We start from the raw sequence: 18,240 nt of genomic DNA, 5'->3' as shown, positions 1-18,240 counted from the left end.
CTAACTATTTACAGCCTTAAAAAAATGTCTGCCTTAGAGACAAATTCAACTAGTTAAAGCTGGAGAACATTTTCTGCTAAGATAAAAGCTAGTGGGGGAAAGAAGGAAATGCTTTGATAATGATCAAAGACAAAACTTCATCTTGTTAGGAAAAGATTAATAAATGTGTTGTGAATAGCAACTACTGGGAAAGTGCCAAGAAATTTCCAGGAACCCCAATCCAAACTTTAATAAGTCTCCCCTCAAATGGAGGGATAATTTATTTATTATGGGATAGTGCCAACACAATTGTATAAAACTTTTTAGGGATTGTTCAAGATTTGCTTCAGTCCCTGTCGCAGTGGAACTTACTATCTATCACAATACACCCAACACAGGACAATTTCATCAGGAAGTGACACTGGGGGAACAAGTGACACTAGGAGAACATACAAACTCTTTGCAGGCTGTGTTCAGGTCATAAGTGAACTAAGGATTCCAGCGCTGCTAGACATAAGTACTGACAACTGTTTTCAGAGACTTTGGTCTTCCTTAAACAACATTTGTTTTTATAGTGAATGATCATTCATTAACGTTAAATGCCACTTCTCATGTGTGTCACAAAGCATAAAGCATAGAGGGTTTTAGCATCAGTGTCGCTTTTTGTTAATTAGGCAAAAAGGGAATTTTATTTGAAAGAAAAGCTAAACATATTACTGATACAGGTACAGGACCTATTATCCAGATTACTTGGGACCTGGGGTCTTCCAGATAAGGGTTCTTTCCGTAATTTGTATCTGCATTTTGTTTGTCTGATAAAAAATAATTTAAACATTAAATAAACCCCATCCTGGGTTGCAACAGGGGCCCACCAATGAGATATTTATGCATTATAAATCTGAGGCCCTCTAGAAGACTGGCAGCACTTACAACCAAGGCCCTCTCTGCTATGTGTTCTGTCATACAGTATACTTTACAACTAATAAGGAGAACAGGTATGTCAAGCTATAACAAAATTCTCATTTCTATAGGATAAGGATAAATATCTCCTTAATTTACTTAAATCATCTTCATATGAAAACTACGTTTAAAGGACATGTAAATAGATTTCTAAGCTTTTCCTTGGGCCAGTGCTCCTGTTAGAAGAAATCTGCACCAGCCCATGGAAAAGCTACCTAAGTGTGTGCCGGCATCTCCTTACCTGAAATCTTCATCCGTTTGGCATTCTGAGCATGTGCAGTAGAGTAGGTGGCATGGGTTTACTGTGCATGCACAACAGGGATTATCGCAACGGATGCCTGGGACACTGGTCAGTAAAATGCCCGCGCAGTGCTGATACAGTTTTTTTTTCAACAGGTCGGTGCATTTTTCTCCTAACAGGCGCACCAACCTCAGAAAAAATCTTACCTATTTCACTGGGGGGGTGCCAAATTTTTTGGCAATTCCTCGGTAAAATAGATTTAACATGTCCTTTAACACATTTTTTAAAATAATGAGAGTATTACCAGTATAGGTACTTAATTACTGAACAATAATATAAAGTTTTAAAAAGTCTTTATCAGGAAAGTTTGCAGGCTTATATTCTTGTTGCCAAGATTTTGGTGAGCTGTTGCATTTAACTGGTAATGAATGTTTCATCATGCACAAGAACAAACAGCTATAATTTTTCACAAAATTGTAAATATTACTACCTCTGCTTCTCCAAAGTTTGTTGCACTTCTGTCCCTCTTCAAGCTCAGCACATTCCACAAGAGACGCCAGATTACTGAGGATAAAATATACAGGCTGTCTGCAATCCACAAAACCCGAGCTTTAAATGGCAGATCCATTCCTACTGTAGTATTTGGTCTCACGGTGTATTTTAAAAAAAGCAGCTTTTTACTTGACTACCCTCTCCAGCTGAGAAATAAACTAGGCTGCCGGAGAAGGCATAGTAACAGTGCAGTTTGGATCTAGTGTCAGAGATCAACAAATTCTGTGTTCCCAAATGGGTATAATATGACATCTAGTTGATAAGCATGAAGCAGATGGAAAGGGAAAGAAGTAAAGTTAAGTGAAGCAATGCCTGACAGATATTTACTCTGACACTCTAGCACTTGTCCACTGTACAGGAACTCCAAGCACCATCAGCAGAAGTAGAATGTGTCTAGCATATGTTGCCAGTGAACAGCACAGACCTCGCAAGTTCCTTCATAGTGTAACTGCTCGAAGGCATATTGTGAAGGGATAGTTAATCTTAGATGCCAAGGTTAAATTGTCTAACCAAGCAAATGTTTATATAGAGGCAATGCAGTCAGTAAATATTTTTCATATTTAGTAATCTGATTTTATGCACAGTAATTTGTAAAGTGTTAGCTCTAAATAGACTCTACTCTAGTCAATGTGCAGCTCCTACGTAATATGTGGTTTCATATTTCATCTATAATTATAATACAGTATAGCTTTTTTTAGTAGCTAAGCAAGCCAAAAGTCCTTGATTAAAAGCATATGACTGATTTTCAATGATAATAGACTAAATTTTAAGGTCACATTTGAACTTTAGTCTAGAGAAGCAAAAGACTTTATAGTATATTTAACAGTGAAAACAAATTAAAGCATTATACATAGCAGAAAACATATGGAAGAAAATATGTCATATGCACAATTTTTGGCTGAACACATTTAATTTAGCATTTTATAAAACAATGGAGTACATAAAAATTAAAAAGGAATTAAGTTTATTCCTGGTATATTTATAATGTTTTGCGTTCACAGAAACCTGAAGAACAACAAGAAGAGCATTTCCTCAACTGCCCTTCCAGAAGGCTCCAGCATGGAATGCAAGCAACAAATGCAGTAAGAAACAGCGATGTCAATGCAGCACTATGGGCATGTACACACAAGTGCATACAATAATTTGTATGCACTTGTATATGACTTTTGAAAAGAAGAAAATGTTAGAATTACATAATTTAGATCTGTTTATTTGAAAAGGAAAACTGAAACAGACTAGATATAAGGAAGTATAAAAGACAACAGCATGTCTAAATCTAATACAGGTATGGGATCCATTATCTGGAAAGCTTCAAATTATAGAAAGGTTATGTCCCATAGACTACACATAATTAGAATTTAAAAACATATTTTCTTTTTCTCTGTAATAATAAAACAGTACCTTGTACTTGATCATAACTAAGATGTAATGAATTGCAGGCAAAACAATCCTATTGTTTTGCTTGTTGACGTCAAACAGTAAACTAGTTGGACCCACGAGGGACCGATGACTGAACCCTCTTTGAATCTGAAAAGCCAAGATTGTAGAGCCGTTGCTGAAAATCTGATGGCACAGAACTAAATGAAAGCAGCTTTCCTGCTTAGGGATTAGAAATGCAGATGGGGAGCATAAATAAAAGTGCTAGAGAAAGAAATGTGAAGTGGTCAAGTTATTGAAAATATTTGCCATAAAAAAAGTTGCATAAATGTTTGCTATCTAAACTAAGGTCTGGTGGTCTTGGTTATATTCTTTGTACATAGACAGAAAAAGACTAAATGATAAAAGTGCACCGAGGACAGTTGTCTGTACTGAGTCCACTTTTAGTTCATTAATGACTAGGGGGAGGGAATTTGTAAGCAAGGTATTGTTGTTTGGCAAGAACACCAAACTATTATATTATAATCTGTAAAAATATATAAAGAGACCATAAATAAATTCTCCCATCATTCACAAGTAGATCCTTCTAGCATGCATTAAGAATATAAGAAAAGTAATAAAGATATAAAAAGGGGGTTTATAGTAAGAGTTGTGGTTTATTTTCTCCCTCAGATGCAAATTGGAGAGGCTTCAGATTTTTTTTTTTTTGGTACCTAGTTAAGTAGTTTTCTTTTAGATGAACCGGTTGAACTTGTACATTATGCTTTTCCAGCTACTTTTGTGATGTTATTATATTTCCTTATCTAGTCAGCATGCTGCCCTCCCTCCCTGTTTACCTTCTGCACTAGAATCAGTAACCATTATTAACCACAGTGCAAACTGGAAGCAGGAAGAGCTACATGTTGGCATTGAAAGGTGACATTAAATCTGCTGCTTAAAAAATATATTTGTGTAAATTGTCAGTGAAGTGAAAACATTTTTAAGTAATGACTATGAAGATTTCATTCATCCATTGTATATCTAGTATAAGTAAATCTAGAACAACTGGACATGCTGAGTTATCATTGAAGATGTTTCAGTACTCATTCAAGCAGCTTCTTCAGTTCAACTAACTTTGTTAGTTAGTACATTCAATATACTATCTCACTATTCTTTTGACATCAAGACAAAACTAATCTGAGGCTCTGGGGAATATTCATCAAAGGGTGATAGCAGAGTGTAAGGATGGGAAATGTTAATAATTAATACAAATTCGTTTAGCCACTAGGTGACAGTGTGTTCTAAGGTTAAATAATAAAGTTGTGTGAGAAAAAAAGTAAATAAAGGAAAGAGGAACAGGAAATGGAGTAGCCATTTTGGCAGTGAGAAGGTAAGGGAAATAAGTGCTTGTCAGGGAAAGCTTATGAAGGAAAAGAGTGCCAAAACTGTGTGCTGTACTGAAGTCACACAAATAAAGTTTAACTGGTTTACAGGAGAGCCTTCTATCACTTGTGTCATAAGGTAATAAGAGCTTGACACAGTTCTGAGAAATATTACACTGTTTCACCTTGTATTTAGGGGAGTGATCCAGAAGCTGTAGTGTAACAACAACCATGTTCTAATGCATACAAATATAAAGATTGAAATTTTGAGGTTTAAGTTATCATGTAAACCCATTCACTAGCATCTTAGATTATTTTAGATTAGTTAATTGATTAATTTCTTAAAGGATTATAAGACATTTACTTTTCAGTTACTAGAAAAGAAGAGCTTTTAAAAAACGTATTGCTTAGGAGACCTGGTATGTTAAATACACATTATGTTGATCATGTCTCCATCTTGTGGCCCATACTGGTATATTTTGATGTTATCAGTCTATTTAGCCATAATTCAAAAAAAATAAAATAGGGGGTTTCTATTATAATGTGATTCAATTTATTGGTTAAATTATTTACTGTATATAAAAACACAAGCCTTTGAGATTTTTTTACAAATTGTAATATTTACCTCTTCATCAAGCTTAAATATGAAGATATTGTAATTTCATAAATACAAACTTTGCGAATGAGCGTAAAATTCAGTGATGCAACCGATATTTAGGTCTGTGAATAAATATTGCTCATTTACATCTTTGACCTTGACCCCCATTTGTGATGGTCTCTGTCCTCCCTCAGAGGTCAATATTGCAACTCTGTGAAAGGAAGAAGTGGAAGACTCTGTCCATTCACTGGCTGATGTAACCTAGCATGTATGTGCGCCCTTAAAATGGCAGTTTAGGGTAAATGCTGTTTTTGAAAATGGCTTATTTAGATGAAGCAGTACTTTACATATGGGCTGTTTTATGTGAAATATTTATATACATATTTGCAAAGTTTAGTTCTAAACAGGGATGACTAGGAGATATGTGATATATTTAGGCAATAGATAGCAAAACAAAAGTTTGTATAGAAAAGACAAGTACGTCAATTTAAATCAATTCAGGAACCTAAGGAAAAGAATGCAATAAAGGCTATTCAAAAAATCTCCCAAAGATAAAAAATAAAACTTACAGCTTCATTATCTGTATCAGCATCAGATTCCTGTGAGTTTTCTTCCCAAATATAACCCATTCTTTCGACACCTTGGCAGTGGGAACAGGACACCTCCCCAATACCCTCACTCAGTGACATACATATGTGTGAATTTATGCTCTTGTCTTCTTTATGATTGCTTTCTTCATTTGTATCACAAGTACTATTTGTGTATTTAAGAGCATTCTTTTCTCCTTTCTTTTGCCTGTGCAAAGACAACAGAACATAATTATCAACTATACTGTAATAAACAGTAATTAGGAATGAGCAAATGCAACAGAAAAAGCTCAACAACCTATTAAGTAGCACTGCACATACACACTAGGTCTTACTCATTGTACAAAGGATGAAGTCAACAGGGCTTAATTGTGACCCCCAGGTCTAGCTGCTCTTTGCATGGAGCACAGGATAAGAAACCAGGCACTCCTTGCAAAGAACAGCATCAGGAAGCATACACCAGCCCTGTCCTTACCACCTGCCTTAGAGCAGCTGCTTACCTTGTGCTTCTAAATGACATGAAAAGCATGGGGTGGGAGGGGGGATGCCTATGTGCCTTCCTCCACCACCTCATTTGAGTCGAGGGCTGCCCAATGCAGGCAGCACTCAATTCAGTGCATGTCTCTGCTCTCTGAAAAGGAGAGGCTATGGATATTTTCACACACTTAGAACACTGTGCTTCATTTTGAAATGAGGTCTAACGTGCTAATTCAAGGACACGGATTTAAAAGATGCTTAATTATTACAATTATTGATTAAAAAATGTATTATGCAGTACTGTAGATATATTCATAGTTTAGATTGAATAGATTGATGTTGTACCTTCAAAAAGAGATTTACGCTTAATATGTCCATGTACCTATATTTAAATATCTGTTAAAGACCTACTAAGGAGAGTGTGTTTGCTGACAGTAGGACATCCAAAGTGGGCAGTCTGTTCACGATGATCATGTTACTTATATACCTTGACATTCACATTATCACCTTACCATTACCGTCAATCTTGTCTATCACCTGCTTGTCTAGACATCTTTCTCTCTATATATATAAATTTACAGGTAATTTAGTGACATATCTAAAATAAAGCCCGACTTTCTAGTGATTATTTCTTCCTATTAAGCTATATTTCAAAATTTCAAGTATTTTTACAAATAACGAAAATTTTCCACATCACCATTTTAAGTTTTGGGAATCAACTTTGCATTGGTCAATAGTCTCTTCGTAGGCGCACCAAATTTTGCGTCACATTATCTAGGTTGCCTCCTTCATGCTAATATCCCACACACATAATTTCTTTAAAGCATAAATGTTACTACTACAATTGTATGCAGAAAATACACTCGTGAATTTTTACTGATAATGTACCAAAAGAGAAAATTCATAACATATCTTTCTATAATGTACACATTTTTTGTAAATGAAATTGAGGTGAACTTTGGCGGTTTGTAGGTGCCCCAATGTGTCTGATACACTCCTTTCTTTTATTGGCTCAGTTATGGATTTAAAATACAGAATATAGTGTGTTAATTGTATTATGTTACACCTAATTACACTAAAAGCTCATAAACAACATATGCGTATGCAGGCCACACGCAGCGCCGAACGCGAGTGCGCACACGTCAAAAGGACGAGGGATGCACACGCACGCTTGGAGCAGGCAGCTGGCGGGCGTCCCCGCCCCCCCACCAGGTATTATTACAATAACAGTTAATAGTATTAGTTAATTAGCATTTTTATTTTGCATTATGCCTTAATGTCTGTTTAGCTCTATAATTCTCAGAATGATATACTGGGAAGCATCAAATTATTCAAGGCATCCTTCACTTTACATGCAGGATAATGCTTGTTGGTCAGGAGACAAGGTTAGGAAATACGGTTATCGAAAACCTTGAAAAATCATATAGTAAAGACTTTAAAATGGGGCCAGGTTACAGCTTTAGCCGGTTCAACTTAAATTGTTTACAGATGCAACAGGAAGCATTTGTTTTGAGGCCTATGTTCAAGAGTAAAAAAACAGGAGTAAAGAGTAAAAAAAACAGGACAGTAGTTATAAACAGGGGCGGGCCAAGCTGACCGGGCGCCCTCGGCAACCCGGTCGGCCACTCCCCCCCTCAACGGCGCATGCGCGCCAAAGCACAAGCGAGGGGGGGGAGAGGTGGCACGATCAGAACGGTCATTGCCTCCACCGCTAGTGACAAGCGGCGGGAGCAATGACAGAGGAAGATGACTAGGGGGAGGCAGGAGAGGCTCCAGCCTGGCGCCCCCCAATCGTTGCACCCTAGGCAGCTGCCTCTTCTGCCTACCCCTAGTTCCGGCCCTGGTTATAAATCAAAAGGGCTTTAACAAGGAGTGTTCAAATAGTGTTTGTTTGTGTAACTATGTCTGTATATGATGATGCACTAATTTCTAGTGATTTTTTTTGCCAGGTATGGATTTGCAGCGAATTTCCGCATTTCAACATTCGCAAAACTTTTTTGAAAATTCCCCACGGAAAAATTCAGTGAAAGTAAAAAAAAATGTTGTGCGTAAAAAGGGCGTGACTGCGACAAATTGGGCGTGGTCGGGTCAAAAAGGGGTGCAGTCTGGATGAGACTGGATGAGTTTTTTCTTTGAATTTAGTGGTGTCTGAGGCACCTCACTATAGATGAATATACATTACTAATACGTGTGAAATTATTTCAGGCATCAGAGATATGTTAAAGTTTCTATTGTTCCCATGTCTAACAACGCTAAAAATATTTTGGGGCTTGTATAAGTACATAAGTGCTAAATTGCAGTTGTCAATAGCAACCAAATATTACTAAAATGAAATCACCTAATTTTAGTAACCTAATTGGTTACCAATAAGAACCCCGAGCCTTAATTATGATCCAGTGTGTCTTACCTACTCACAATAGTGGTAACTGAACGTTAAAAAAATGACTAAATCCTGAAAATGAATATGGCTAGAAACTCTAATTTTATATGCTGAATATATTGCACCAGCCCAAAGGTTCAGTTTCTATATAGTACAGTTATAGGATCCCTTATCTGGAAACCCATTATCCAGAAAGTTTAGAATTACGGAAAAGCCATCTCCCATAGACTCCATTATAGGCAAATAATTCTAATTTTTAAAAATGATTTTCTTTTTCTCTGTAATAATAAAACAGAACCTTGTACTTGATGCCAACTAAGATGTAATTAATCCTTATTGGATGCAAAACAATACTGTTGGATTTAAATTATTTTTTAGTGGACTTAAGGTATGGAGATCCAAATTATTTAAAGATCCCTGATCCGGAAAGCCCCAGGTCCCGAGCATTCTGGATAACAGGTCCTATACCTGTAGCAACGTTCCAGTCCTTCAAAGTTGTTACAGGGGAATCTTGGATTTTATTAGACATGTCAGTGACACTCACATTAACAAAAAAAAGTGTAAAAAGCTGTGTAAAATAATTGGAGAAATTTTGTTGCCTTCTTTTACACTGCATAATACATCTGCCCCTAAGTATTCTCCAACCAGCTGTTGAAAGCTAAGCTTAGGTCACCAATTATCAAGCAGAAAATAAGGTTTGCCTATTATATAAATTGATTTTCCATGGCTGATGCTAAATGTACTAGTTTAAGAGCACCATGTTTAAATAATCGGTATTATTTACGAACCAACCCCATATTGTGACATTTATATACTAAATATAAAGTATAGTGCAAGTCATTCTCTAAGTTCGCAGAGCACAGAGCATGTGCAGTGAATCAGCAGAAATGAAGATAGGGAGCTACTGGGGGCATCTTTGGGGGCACAGAGACCTAAGCAGCCCCCTCCAGCCCACTAAATATTAACTGTCTATGGCATTTACCAGAATCCACAGATTGCCAGTCTGGGCCTGTGTACAGAATTTTTGCCCTACTTCTTAATTAAGCTTAAATTCTCCTTTCAGGATAAGCTGTTGAGGAACGGTTATCTCCTCTGGTGTATTTTTGACAACAAAGCAACACCTAAGGGCCGTGGTAGACAGGAAGATTAGTCGCCCGCGCCAAATCTCCCTTGTTGCGGGCGACTAATCTCCCCGATATGCCATCCCACCGGCTTGAATGTAAATCGCCGGTGGGATGGCATATGCGGCGACAAAACAGTATACAAAACAATGTACAAAACAGTATGTAGGGTATACAATGGCTGCTGTTAAATATAGGATCAGAGAACATGTTAATCAGATTACAAATACTAAATATTCCAATAAAACTAATGTTACAAGACACTTTGCAGAGTGTAGCAATAGTAATATAATTTTTTTCAGTACAGGTATGGGACCGGTTATCCAGAATGCTCAGGACCTGGGGGTTTTCCTTTCTGTAATTTGGATCTCCATACCATAAGTCTGCTAAAAATCATTTAAATATTGAATAAACCCAATAGGATTGTTTTATGGGGATTTTTTTGCTAGAAGAAATTCATCTGCAAAGAAGAGTCGGTTTCTTTTCCTATGAAACTGGCCTATGGGACATTTTAATTTATCTGTAGCAGCAATTAAAACAGCCCCTTTTCCCCAGAGGTCAGTTGCTAGCTATTGACTTGTCCAATATAAGTTGGTAGTGAACCAATGAAAAATGCAGCACTTGTTTAGCCCCACTACCATGGTGCATTTAAACAGCCTGTGAATAAATTGTTTTTACTTTCTATAAAAAAGATTTTGAAATTCTATTGGTAGAAGTAAATATAAAAATGGCATACGTTTCACTGTGAAAAACAATTAAACAGCTCCCGAAACAGGTGTATAAATGTATTGTCTGTAGGATAAGCGCCACCTTTGTAAGGGAACAACATGACTGCTATGTCGCATACTGCAATTAGGCACGGAGTTCAGTTATATTAAGCTAATTGGAGACGTTATAGAACATGCCAACTATCATGAATCGCCAGAGCCCATAGGTGTTTTTTAACATCACGGGAAGTGTGCGATCGAAAACCAAGAGGGGGGGCCCCAGAGCCTGCCTTGCCGCACCAAGCAACATAGCGCGTCTAACCAGGGACTGCAATTCCCGTAGTGCCTCAGGCTCGGCAACTTCAGATGACTGAATCGAAAGGAGGAGTAGCCGGAAGAGGCTGCTACTGATGCCATGTTGCGGGAGTTTTTCGCGGGATATTTACTATGATGTTAGGACAAGTATATGACTGCCTCTCTGCCCGTGTATAACTAATTAACCTTTGCAGACCTTAAAAAGCATTTAGTGTTGTTACCGTTCCGCATCGCATTTTATTGTTTTAGGCTATGATGGCTCAGTCTGCTGAGGTTCTTGGTACATCACAAGTCGGCAGTTTCGGTAACAACGTGCAGTGCCCAGTGTGCAGTCTAGAGATTTCAGCGGGGCAGATTAATTCCCATTTAGACTCATGCCTGCAGGGGAAGGCTGTGGGGGGTGTGCCTGGGAAGAAAAGACGCCTTTCTTCAAATGAAGAATCAGGTAAAGAGGTGGCTCAACAACCTGGGAAGCAGTTTGGGCCAGCAGGTCCCACCTTTCCTCTCTTTAACAAATCAAAATCTTTTACTGGACCATCTGAATGTGCCACCCAATCTTTATGTACGTCTCCAAGTAGCAGAAAGCAGGGGGTAAGTGTATCTTCTGCTGAGGCTCTTCACTGTCAAGAAGATGATGACTACAGGCTTCCCCAACACAACCTTACTCCAGATGCCAAGAAACCAAATAACTTGTCTGAAAAATTGAATGGGAAACCTTTGGCAGATAAAATGAGACCTACTGACCTTAATGACTATATGGGTCAGAAAAAAGTGTTAGGAGAAAACACCCTGCTTAGAAATCTTCTTCAATCAAATGACATTCCTTCCATCATACTCTGGGGACCTCCTGGCTGTGGCAAGGTGGGTTTTCTTTGCAAAATAAATAAACAGATTTCACTTTTGAATAGTTAAAATGCATTCAGTGTTTAGCAAATTGGAACTAATGATCAAAGATGGTCAGAGAAATCATTTTAATGCAGCAACTTGTGTGTCAGAACCTATTTCCATCTCTTTATACACCTAAAGAGGAAAAGTGTTTTATTTAAGAATTTCCCAAAAACCTTTCTAACTTTACCAGCCAATTGCTGGTTTCCCAGGCTTTTTAAAAGAGCCACCAAAACTTTGAATTTACTGTCAAGACAAGTCTGTTTTTAAGCACAGTGGCTGTATGCTGTACAGAACAATATCCATTCTGGTCATATTTTGTGATTTGGTTTTAATTAGCAATGATGACCTTCACCAATTAAAATGCTGGAGCCACTGAGAAGTGGCATGGATGAGCTTGTGTTTATAATTCCTTAAGGGCGAAGACACCGGGAGATTAGTTGCCATTTGTGGCGCACCGATTAGTCACTGCAACTTTTTAAAAAAGTTGCAGTGACTAATTTGCACACCACAAATGGCCTGCGATTTGTTGCGACAGGAAGCTAAATTGCTGGTATTAGTCACTGCAACAGAGTTTTTTTTAAAGTTGTGGCAACTAATCGCCCTGTGGGTCTTCACCCTTAAAGGAGAAGGAAAGGCTAATAAAGAGTTAATCTCAAGCTGCAGGCATACCTTCACTTGTCTAAACAGTGCCCTTAAGTCTCCCCATATGTCTCCTGTTCAGATGATCAGAAGCCAAACAGGAAGAAAAAATGCTGAGCTGTGTAAAGAAAGTTCCCATGCCTCTGGGATCACTGAGACAAATTGCACATGCTCAGTTTGTAAGACTATGAGTCAGCTTCCTGCTGATTGGCTCATATCCACATTCCTAAGGGGGAGGGGAAGCAGGAGAGAGCAGAGAGCTGTATGTCTCTGGCACATGAATTACAGACACAATAAATCTTTTGACAGAGAAGTCAGTGCAGCATTTCTGTGAGTGCTTATGGCTGTATTTACATAGACCTTTCTGATAAAGCTTACTTGGTTTTTACCTTTCTTTCTCCTTTAAGATTAATTTGATATAGACATCAGATACTGCTTTTTGCCTTTATTCAAAAAGTTGTGAAGTTTATCTTGCTAGACTTTGGTAATTTTTCTTTAGAACACTTGTTGGTAATATATATATATATAAATATATATATATATATATATATATATATATATATATATATATATATATAAATAAAATATTCTTGGAATTTAAAGGACATGGAAAGGCTAAGTCACTTGGGGGTGCCAAAATGTTAGGCACCCCCAAGTGACTTAAATCACTTACCTTCTACCCCGGGCTGGTGCCCCTGTACGGAGAAAACAGCACCAGCCCGGGGTAGCTGTAGCGCTTCCTCCTTCCGTCTTTGCGTGCGCATGCGCAGTAGAGTGAAAAGCCGAACTTTAACAGAGAAGTCGGCTTTTCACTCTACTGCGCATTCGCCTGTCATAAGTCCTTCCAAAAGCGGAAGGAGGAAGCGCTCGCTACAGCTACCCCGGGCTGGTGCTGTTTTCTCCTAACAGGGGCACCAGCCCGGGGTACAAGGTAAGCGATTTAAGTCACTTGGGGGTGCCTAACATTTTGGCACCCCCAAGTGCCTTAGCCTTTCCTTGTCCTTTAAGAAAAAAACATTTTACACACCAACATGGGATTCTTTTTATTTTTGTACCATTTTGCTGTTTTTAAATTCTCTTTTCTAAAATAATTTAGCAATGTGTGTGAGCTGATAAGAATGTAAAATATTGATAGTCATTACATGGCAAAGATTATTTGTTATTAGCACCTTCACTCTGAAATGCAACCACCTTCAGCTGTTCCTCTGGAGCCAACAATCTCTTCATTCCTGTGGTCTATAGAAACTTGTTTTGGGGGGGTTGGGATGAGGAGAGAGATACAGATATGTAGGTCATAGGAGGAGACTTAAGTAACTTAGAATAAATTATGACAGGTGTTTACTTGCTTTCTGAGGACAGGAAGAAGATCAAATGAGACTGTAATGGTGCTGTCCCAGATGGTATCATTAGTGCATCTGTGTGTGTTCAGACCCAGTGCACTGAGTGTAATTCCATCCTGCAAGAAAATACCTCCAGTGTTTTGACACTGCTGTGATTTGCAGTGACTTGTGGCAGTGAGAGGATGAAAGAAATTTTGTGGTGTTAACGATTACTTCTTGTGACCTTTGCTTTCAGTTTTGAAGAAACATTTCCTATTAGCATGTAAGTAACTGAAGGGAACCCGTGACTGAATTAAAGTGTCCACAGACCAAATGTTTAATTTTAAGCAGAGGTTGTCATTATTAGTACAGGGCCACATATCTGTCAGCTGTCAATCATATATTGCTTGCCCCGCCTCTATGCCTTAGGCATAGAGGCGGGGCAGACAATAACTTTAGCTTTCCATTCAGCACTACCTAGATGTCACTGCACATCTCACTTTTCCCCTCCCTGCTCATCTTCTAATTGTGTAGCCAGTACATAGGCATGGGCATCTGGCCCTCATTCTGGCACATAAAAAAGATTTTGGCATGATACAAAGCTTGGCTTCATAACAGTGTCCACAAAATGGTGCCTGCCTGCTTGCTTTGATTGAATAATTCTAAGACGGAAGGAAATAAGATTTATATTATTTATAAAGAGTAAGTGAAGTTTATTTTGCTCAACTAACAATATAGAAAATAATTTGGATTTGTTTCTTAGGTTGACAGGTCACCTTTAAGCTACTGTACTGAAAAAAAAAAAAAAAAAGGAACCAAATTTTGTAGTATTGCTTTAAGGCAGCTTTAAAGAATAAGAATTTTTACAGCCCAAATTTCAGTCACTGTGTTGATCTTTGTCATGATGACCGTTCTGGTAGTGGTGACAAATGCTTTACAATGGTGAAGTAAAAAGTTTCCTTGCGTTCCTCCGTTAGGTAAAGTATTTTGAAGGAGAAATTGTTTGCATAAAATTCCTGCACCGGTTGTCTGTGATTGAGGAGTGCAGATGTCAAAGTTATGGAGGGCATTTTGTAATCTCCTAGTGGTTAAATTCTTTTTCGGCCCACCATCCAGAGCGTGATGGGCTGGGTGACAGAACTAACCAGTCTTTGGAACTGTTCCTGCCAGTAACCACTCTTATGTATTCCTCCATCAGGACATGTCGGAGTCATTACAGAGGAGTATCTTGATGTCTTGGCAGGTGCACCATGTCCCTTCAGTATTTGGCCAGCTCCCCTTAGTGCCAATCACCTTTACGTGGAAATATCCCTTACTTTGTTTCCCAAGATGGCATCTGTTTTCATGTAGCCCTGCCTAAGCCCTTCTGAGTACACTGTCATTCTGGTTTCCTCTGCTTGCTGCCTGCTCTGGCCTGTGGCTGGGCATAATGGCAAATTCTGCTTAACCCCATGTCTACTGATGTCACTGGTTCATATTTTTCTGTCTGTGCTTCTCTGCTTCTGCTGGGACTTTCTACAAATGCCTCAACTGAGAGTCTGGGGTCCTAAAAGGACATCTGTGATAAATAGTACTTGTAGGGACTTCTGACCTGGAACAAGGGATTAGGCTTTAGCACCTAGCCGCCATTGGACCCTGCTAATTTCATATACTAAGTAGCTCTCTTCTTAAAGTACTCTGCTACACGTTATTATACATCATATGAGTGGTAGAAGTCCCTTTTTAAATTTAATGCAGTAGGACACTCTCAAAGGAAAACTATCCCTTCAGAATTGATAATTAACCAAGATAGTTTATATCCTACTAACTGGTCTATTAAAGAATCTTACCAAACTGAAATGTATATCTCAGTAAATATTGCCCTTTTACATGTCTTACCTGGAACTACCATTTTGTGGTCTGTGTTCTCCCTCACCAGATCTGGAAATAATTCAGCTCTAACTGTAACAACAAATGTGGGAGTAAAAACCAGAACTTTAATTGGTGACCTAACATGTTTGTGTGAACTGTAAATTGATGTAAATATGATGCCAGGGGCAGCCGTTAGTACTTAAAATGACAATTTTCTATTTAGGATTACCCAATGGGCATATACTACTAAGGTATATTTTTATGCATATGGCTTATTTAAAGGAGAAGGAAAGGCTAATAAAGAGTTAATCTCTAGCTGCAGGAAAACCTTCAGTTGTCTCAATAGTGCCCTTAAGTCTCCCCATATTTCCCCTGTTCAGATGATCAGAAGCCAAACAGGAAGAAAAAACACTGAGCTGTGTAGAGAAAGTTCCCATAATGCCTCACTCCTGCACCATGACCCAGACCAAGTGTACATGCTCAGTTAGTTAGACTATGAGTCAGCTTCCTGCTGATTGGCTCATATCCACATTCCTAATGGGGGGAGTGAGTTCTTAGCATTCTTGAGGGAGGGGGGAGCAGGAGAGAGGAGACAGCAGAGAGCTGTGTGTCTCTGGCACATGAATTACAGACACAAGAAATCTTTTGACAGAGAAGTCAGTGTAGCATTTCTTATGGCTGTATTTACATACTCTGCTTGCCCTACCCTGCCTGCGTGTGCTATACTTTGTGTGTGCCATTCTTGGCTGGTTTGTGCCATACTTGGCCTGTGTGTGCCATACTCTGCCCTATGCTGCCTGTGTGTGCCATACTCTGCCTTCCCTACCCTGCCTGCGTGTGCCATACTTTGACTGTGTGTGTGCCATTCTTGGCTGGTTTGTGCCATACTTGGCCTGTGTGTGCCATACTCTGCCTGCCCTACCCTGCCCGTGTGTGCCATACTCTGCCTGCCCTACCCTGCCTGTGTGTGCCATACTCTGCCTGCCCTACCCTGCATACAGTAACACAATGCTGGCACTGCTCCTACAGTCTGCACAACAACTATATATATATTAAAAAAACATTTTAATTGCAGTACCACCTGAGTATATGTCCTTTTTGTAGTGTGCAGGGATTATTTGTGGGTTTCTACTGCTCCTACAGTCTGTTTGAGGTGTGAACAGGGGAACAATGTGGGTGATTACAGCCTGAGCCTGAGGTGTGAACACTGCAGGGGTTGAACAATGCAGGGATTAAAAGGTGTGAACAAAACAGGGGATTACATTTTTAAACAATACAGGGGGTTTACAGCCTGAATCTGAGGTGAGAACCATGCAGGGGGGCCAGTTAATCACAGTACTGATACCATTTAAAGCTTACACAAGAGTTAAGGTCCCCATACACGAGGCGATTTCACTCGTTGTGCGACGAACGATTATATCGGCAAACAATCGTATGGCGATCGGGTTTCCATACGATATGCCATCCACGGGCAACGATAATTTGCAAAGATTTCATCGTATCATTATCCTAAAATACGTACGATCGTACATCTACGTACGATCCAATGTCGTGGCGGAAGCAGTATTTATTTATTTATGTACGTTGACTTCCGCTGCTGGCAATCATGACATGCGCAGAGAACAATCGTTCGAAGACAAATGTCTGACACTCACACCAACTGGCAGATTTTATCGTTAAACGACTAAAATTTTTAAACCTGGCCGATCGATTTTGGGGACGATAATGTCGGGTCGATTAGTGGGCCGACGATCGTTCGCACACCATCAACTATACGATAACTTAACGATAGTATCGGATCGTTCGGGAATCGGTCGTTTGACAGTAAAAAATCGGCCCGTGTATGGGGGCCTTAAGCCATCAAAGCAGCCAGACAGGTGCAGTTGATGAGCATTATTGGTCAGTCACCAACAAATTACGCCAAGAGCTCATGTGTAACAGTAATCATCCATCCTTAGGCTCATATTGAAACATTTCAATGTTAACTGAAATACACTGGAAATACATTTTGCTTACTGTCACATTTACAATTTTGTCATTTTTCCAATTGTCATTTCAGAGCAATGATAAAAAAAACCTTTCATTTTACACTTGATAACTCTTCCTTTGTTTCAGTAATTGTGCTAGGAGAAGTTACTACTTGTGGAAACCGTCAAAACACTGTTTATCCCCCAGGATTGTTTCAAATTCACTTAAATAGTAGGTAGCACTGGTTGCCTAGCACACTCTTTGGAACTTAAGTATAAAATGAAAGCAAGTCCTCTTTGAACATCGAGGCACACTGCCCATTAAACTTTCTCTGCAGATGAAACATGAGGAAAATAATTTCTGCCCAAAAATCAGCGCCAGAAAGGAAAAGGAGGTTATACTAGTGCTGTGGATCATTGCATAAGTGGGCTTCTGCCGGACTGAGCAGATAATTTAAGTGAAGTTTTTAAAGGTAGCAGTGAAAGATACTTAGTAACTCTTTGCCAATGCATTTCACAAACTTTGTTTTTCAGACCACATTGGCCCATATAATTGCAAAAAACACACACAAAAGCAGCTGTAGGTTTGTGACTCTGTCAGCCACAAGTGCTTCTACCAGTGATGTGCGAGAAGTCATCAAGCAAGCCCAAAATGAACAGCGTCTCTTTAAGAGGAAAACTATTCTTTTTGTGGATGAAATTCATCGTTTCAACAAGACACAGCAGGTGCAGTATACATCCCTCAATATTTTTGTTACTCTGTTACTCAGTTGGCAAAATCTTTACATCTGTCTTAGAGCTTGGTGTAAACTAACAGTGCATAGACATACATATACCCCCCAAATGTTTTAAATGGCCCTCATCTGCTTCAAAATGTTCTGCGAGGGTGGTTAATTTGCATACACACAGGAGGAGGGGGTG

At 38.9% G+C, this 18,240-nt stretch overlaps 2 protein-coding genes across 5 annotated transcripts in view; one reads left to right on the top strand and one right to left on the bottom strand.

Annotated features, from left to right (window-relative positions):
- Nucleotides 1-18,240, bottom strand: part of mylk4 (myosin light chain kinase family member 4) — an 83,902-nt gene that overhangs the window by 59,166 nt on the left and 6,496 nt on the right. The window contains exon 2 of one of the 2 annotated variants that reach the window (XM_002934392.5): nt 5,638-5,863. In XM_002934392.5, coding sequence (XP_002934438.3) covers nt 5,638-5,863 — 226 coding nt within the window. Of the gene's footprint in view, nt 1-1,670; nt 1,945-5,637; nt 5,864-18,240 lie in introns of those variants that run through there. The other variant, XM_012965429.3, reaches the window with a different exon arrangement.
- The window catches only part of wrnip1 (Werner helicase interacting protein 1), a 48,858-nt gene continuing 41,038 nt past the window's right edge, over nt 10,421-18,240 (top strand). The window contains exons 1-2 of one of the 3 annotated variants that reach the window (XM_031903238.1): nt 10,422-11,516; nt 17,854-18,045. In XM_031903238.1, coding sequence (XP_031759098.1) covers nt 10,908-11,516; nt 17,854-18,045 — 801 coding nt within the window. In that variant the 5' untranslated portion in view covers nt 10,422-10,907. 3 annotated transcript variants of the gene reach the window in all.

This window comes from Xenopus tropicalis, chromosome 6 (assembly GCF_000004195.4).
Source record: "Xenopus tropicalis strain Nigerian chromosome 6, UCB_Xtro_10.0, whole genome shotgun sequence".
NCBI lineage: Eukaryota > Metazoa > Chordata > Amphibia > Anura > Pipidae > Xenopus > Xenopus tropicalis.
This window is presented reverse-complemented; position numbering and strand designations above follow the sequence as displayed.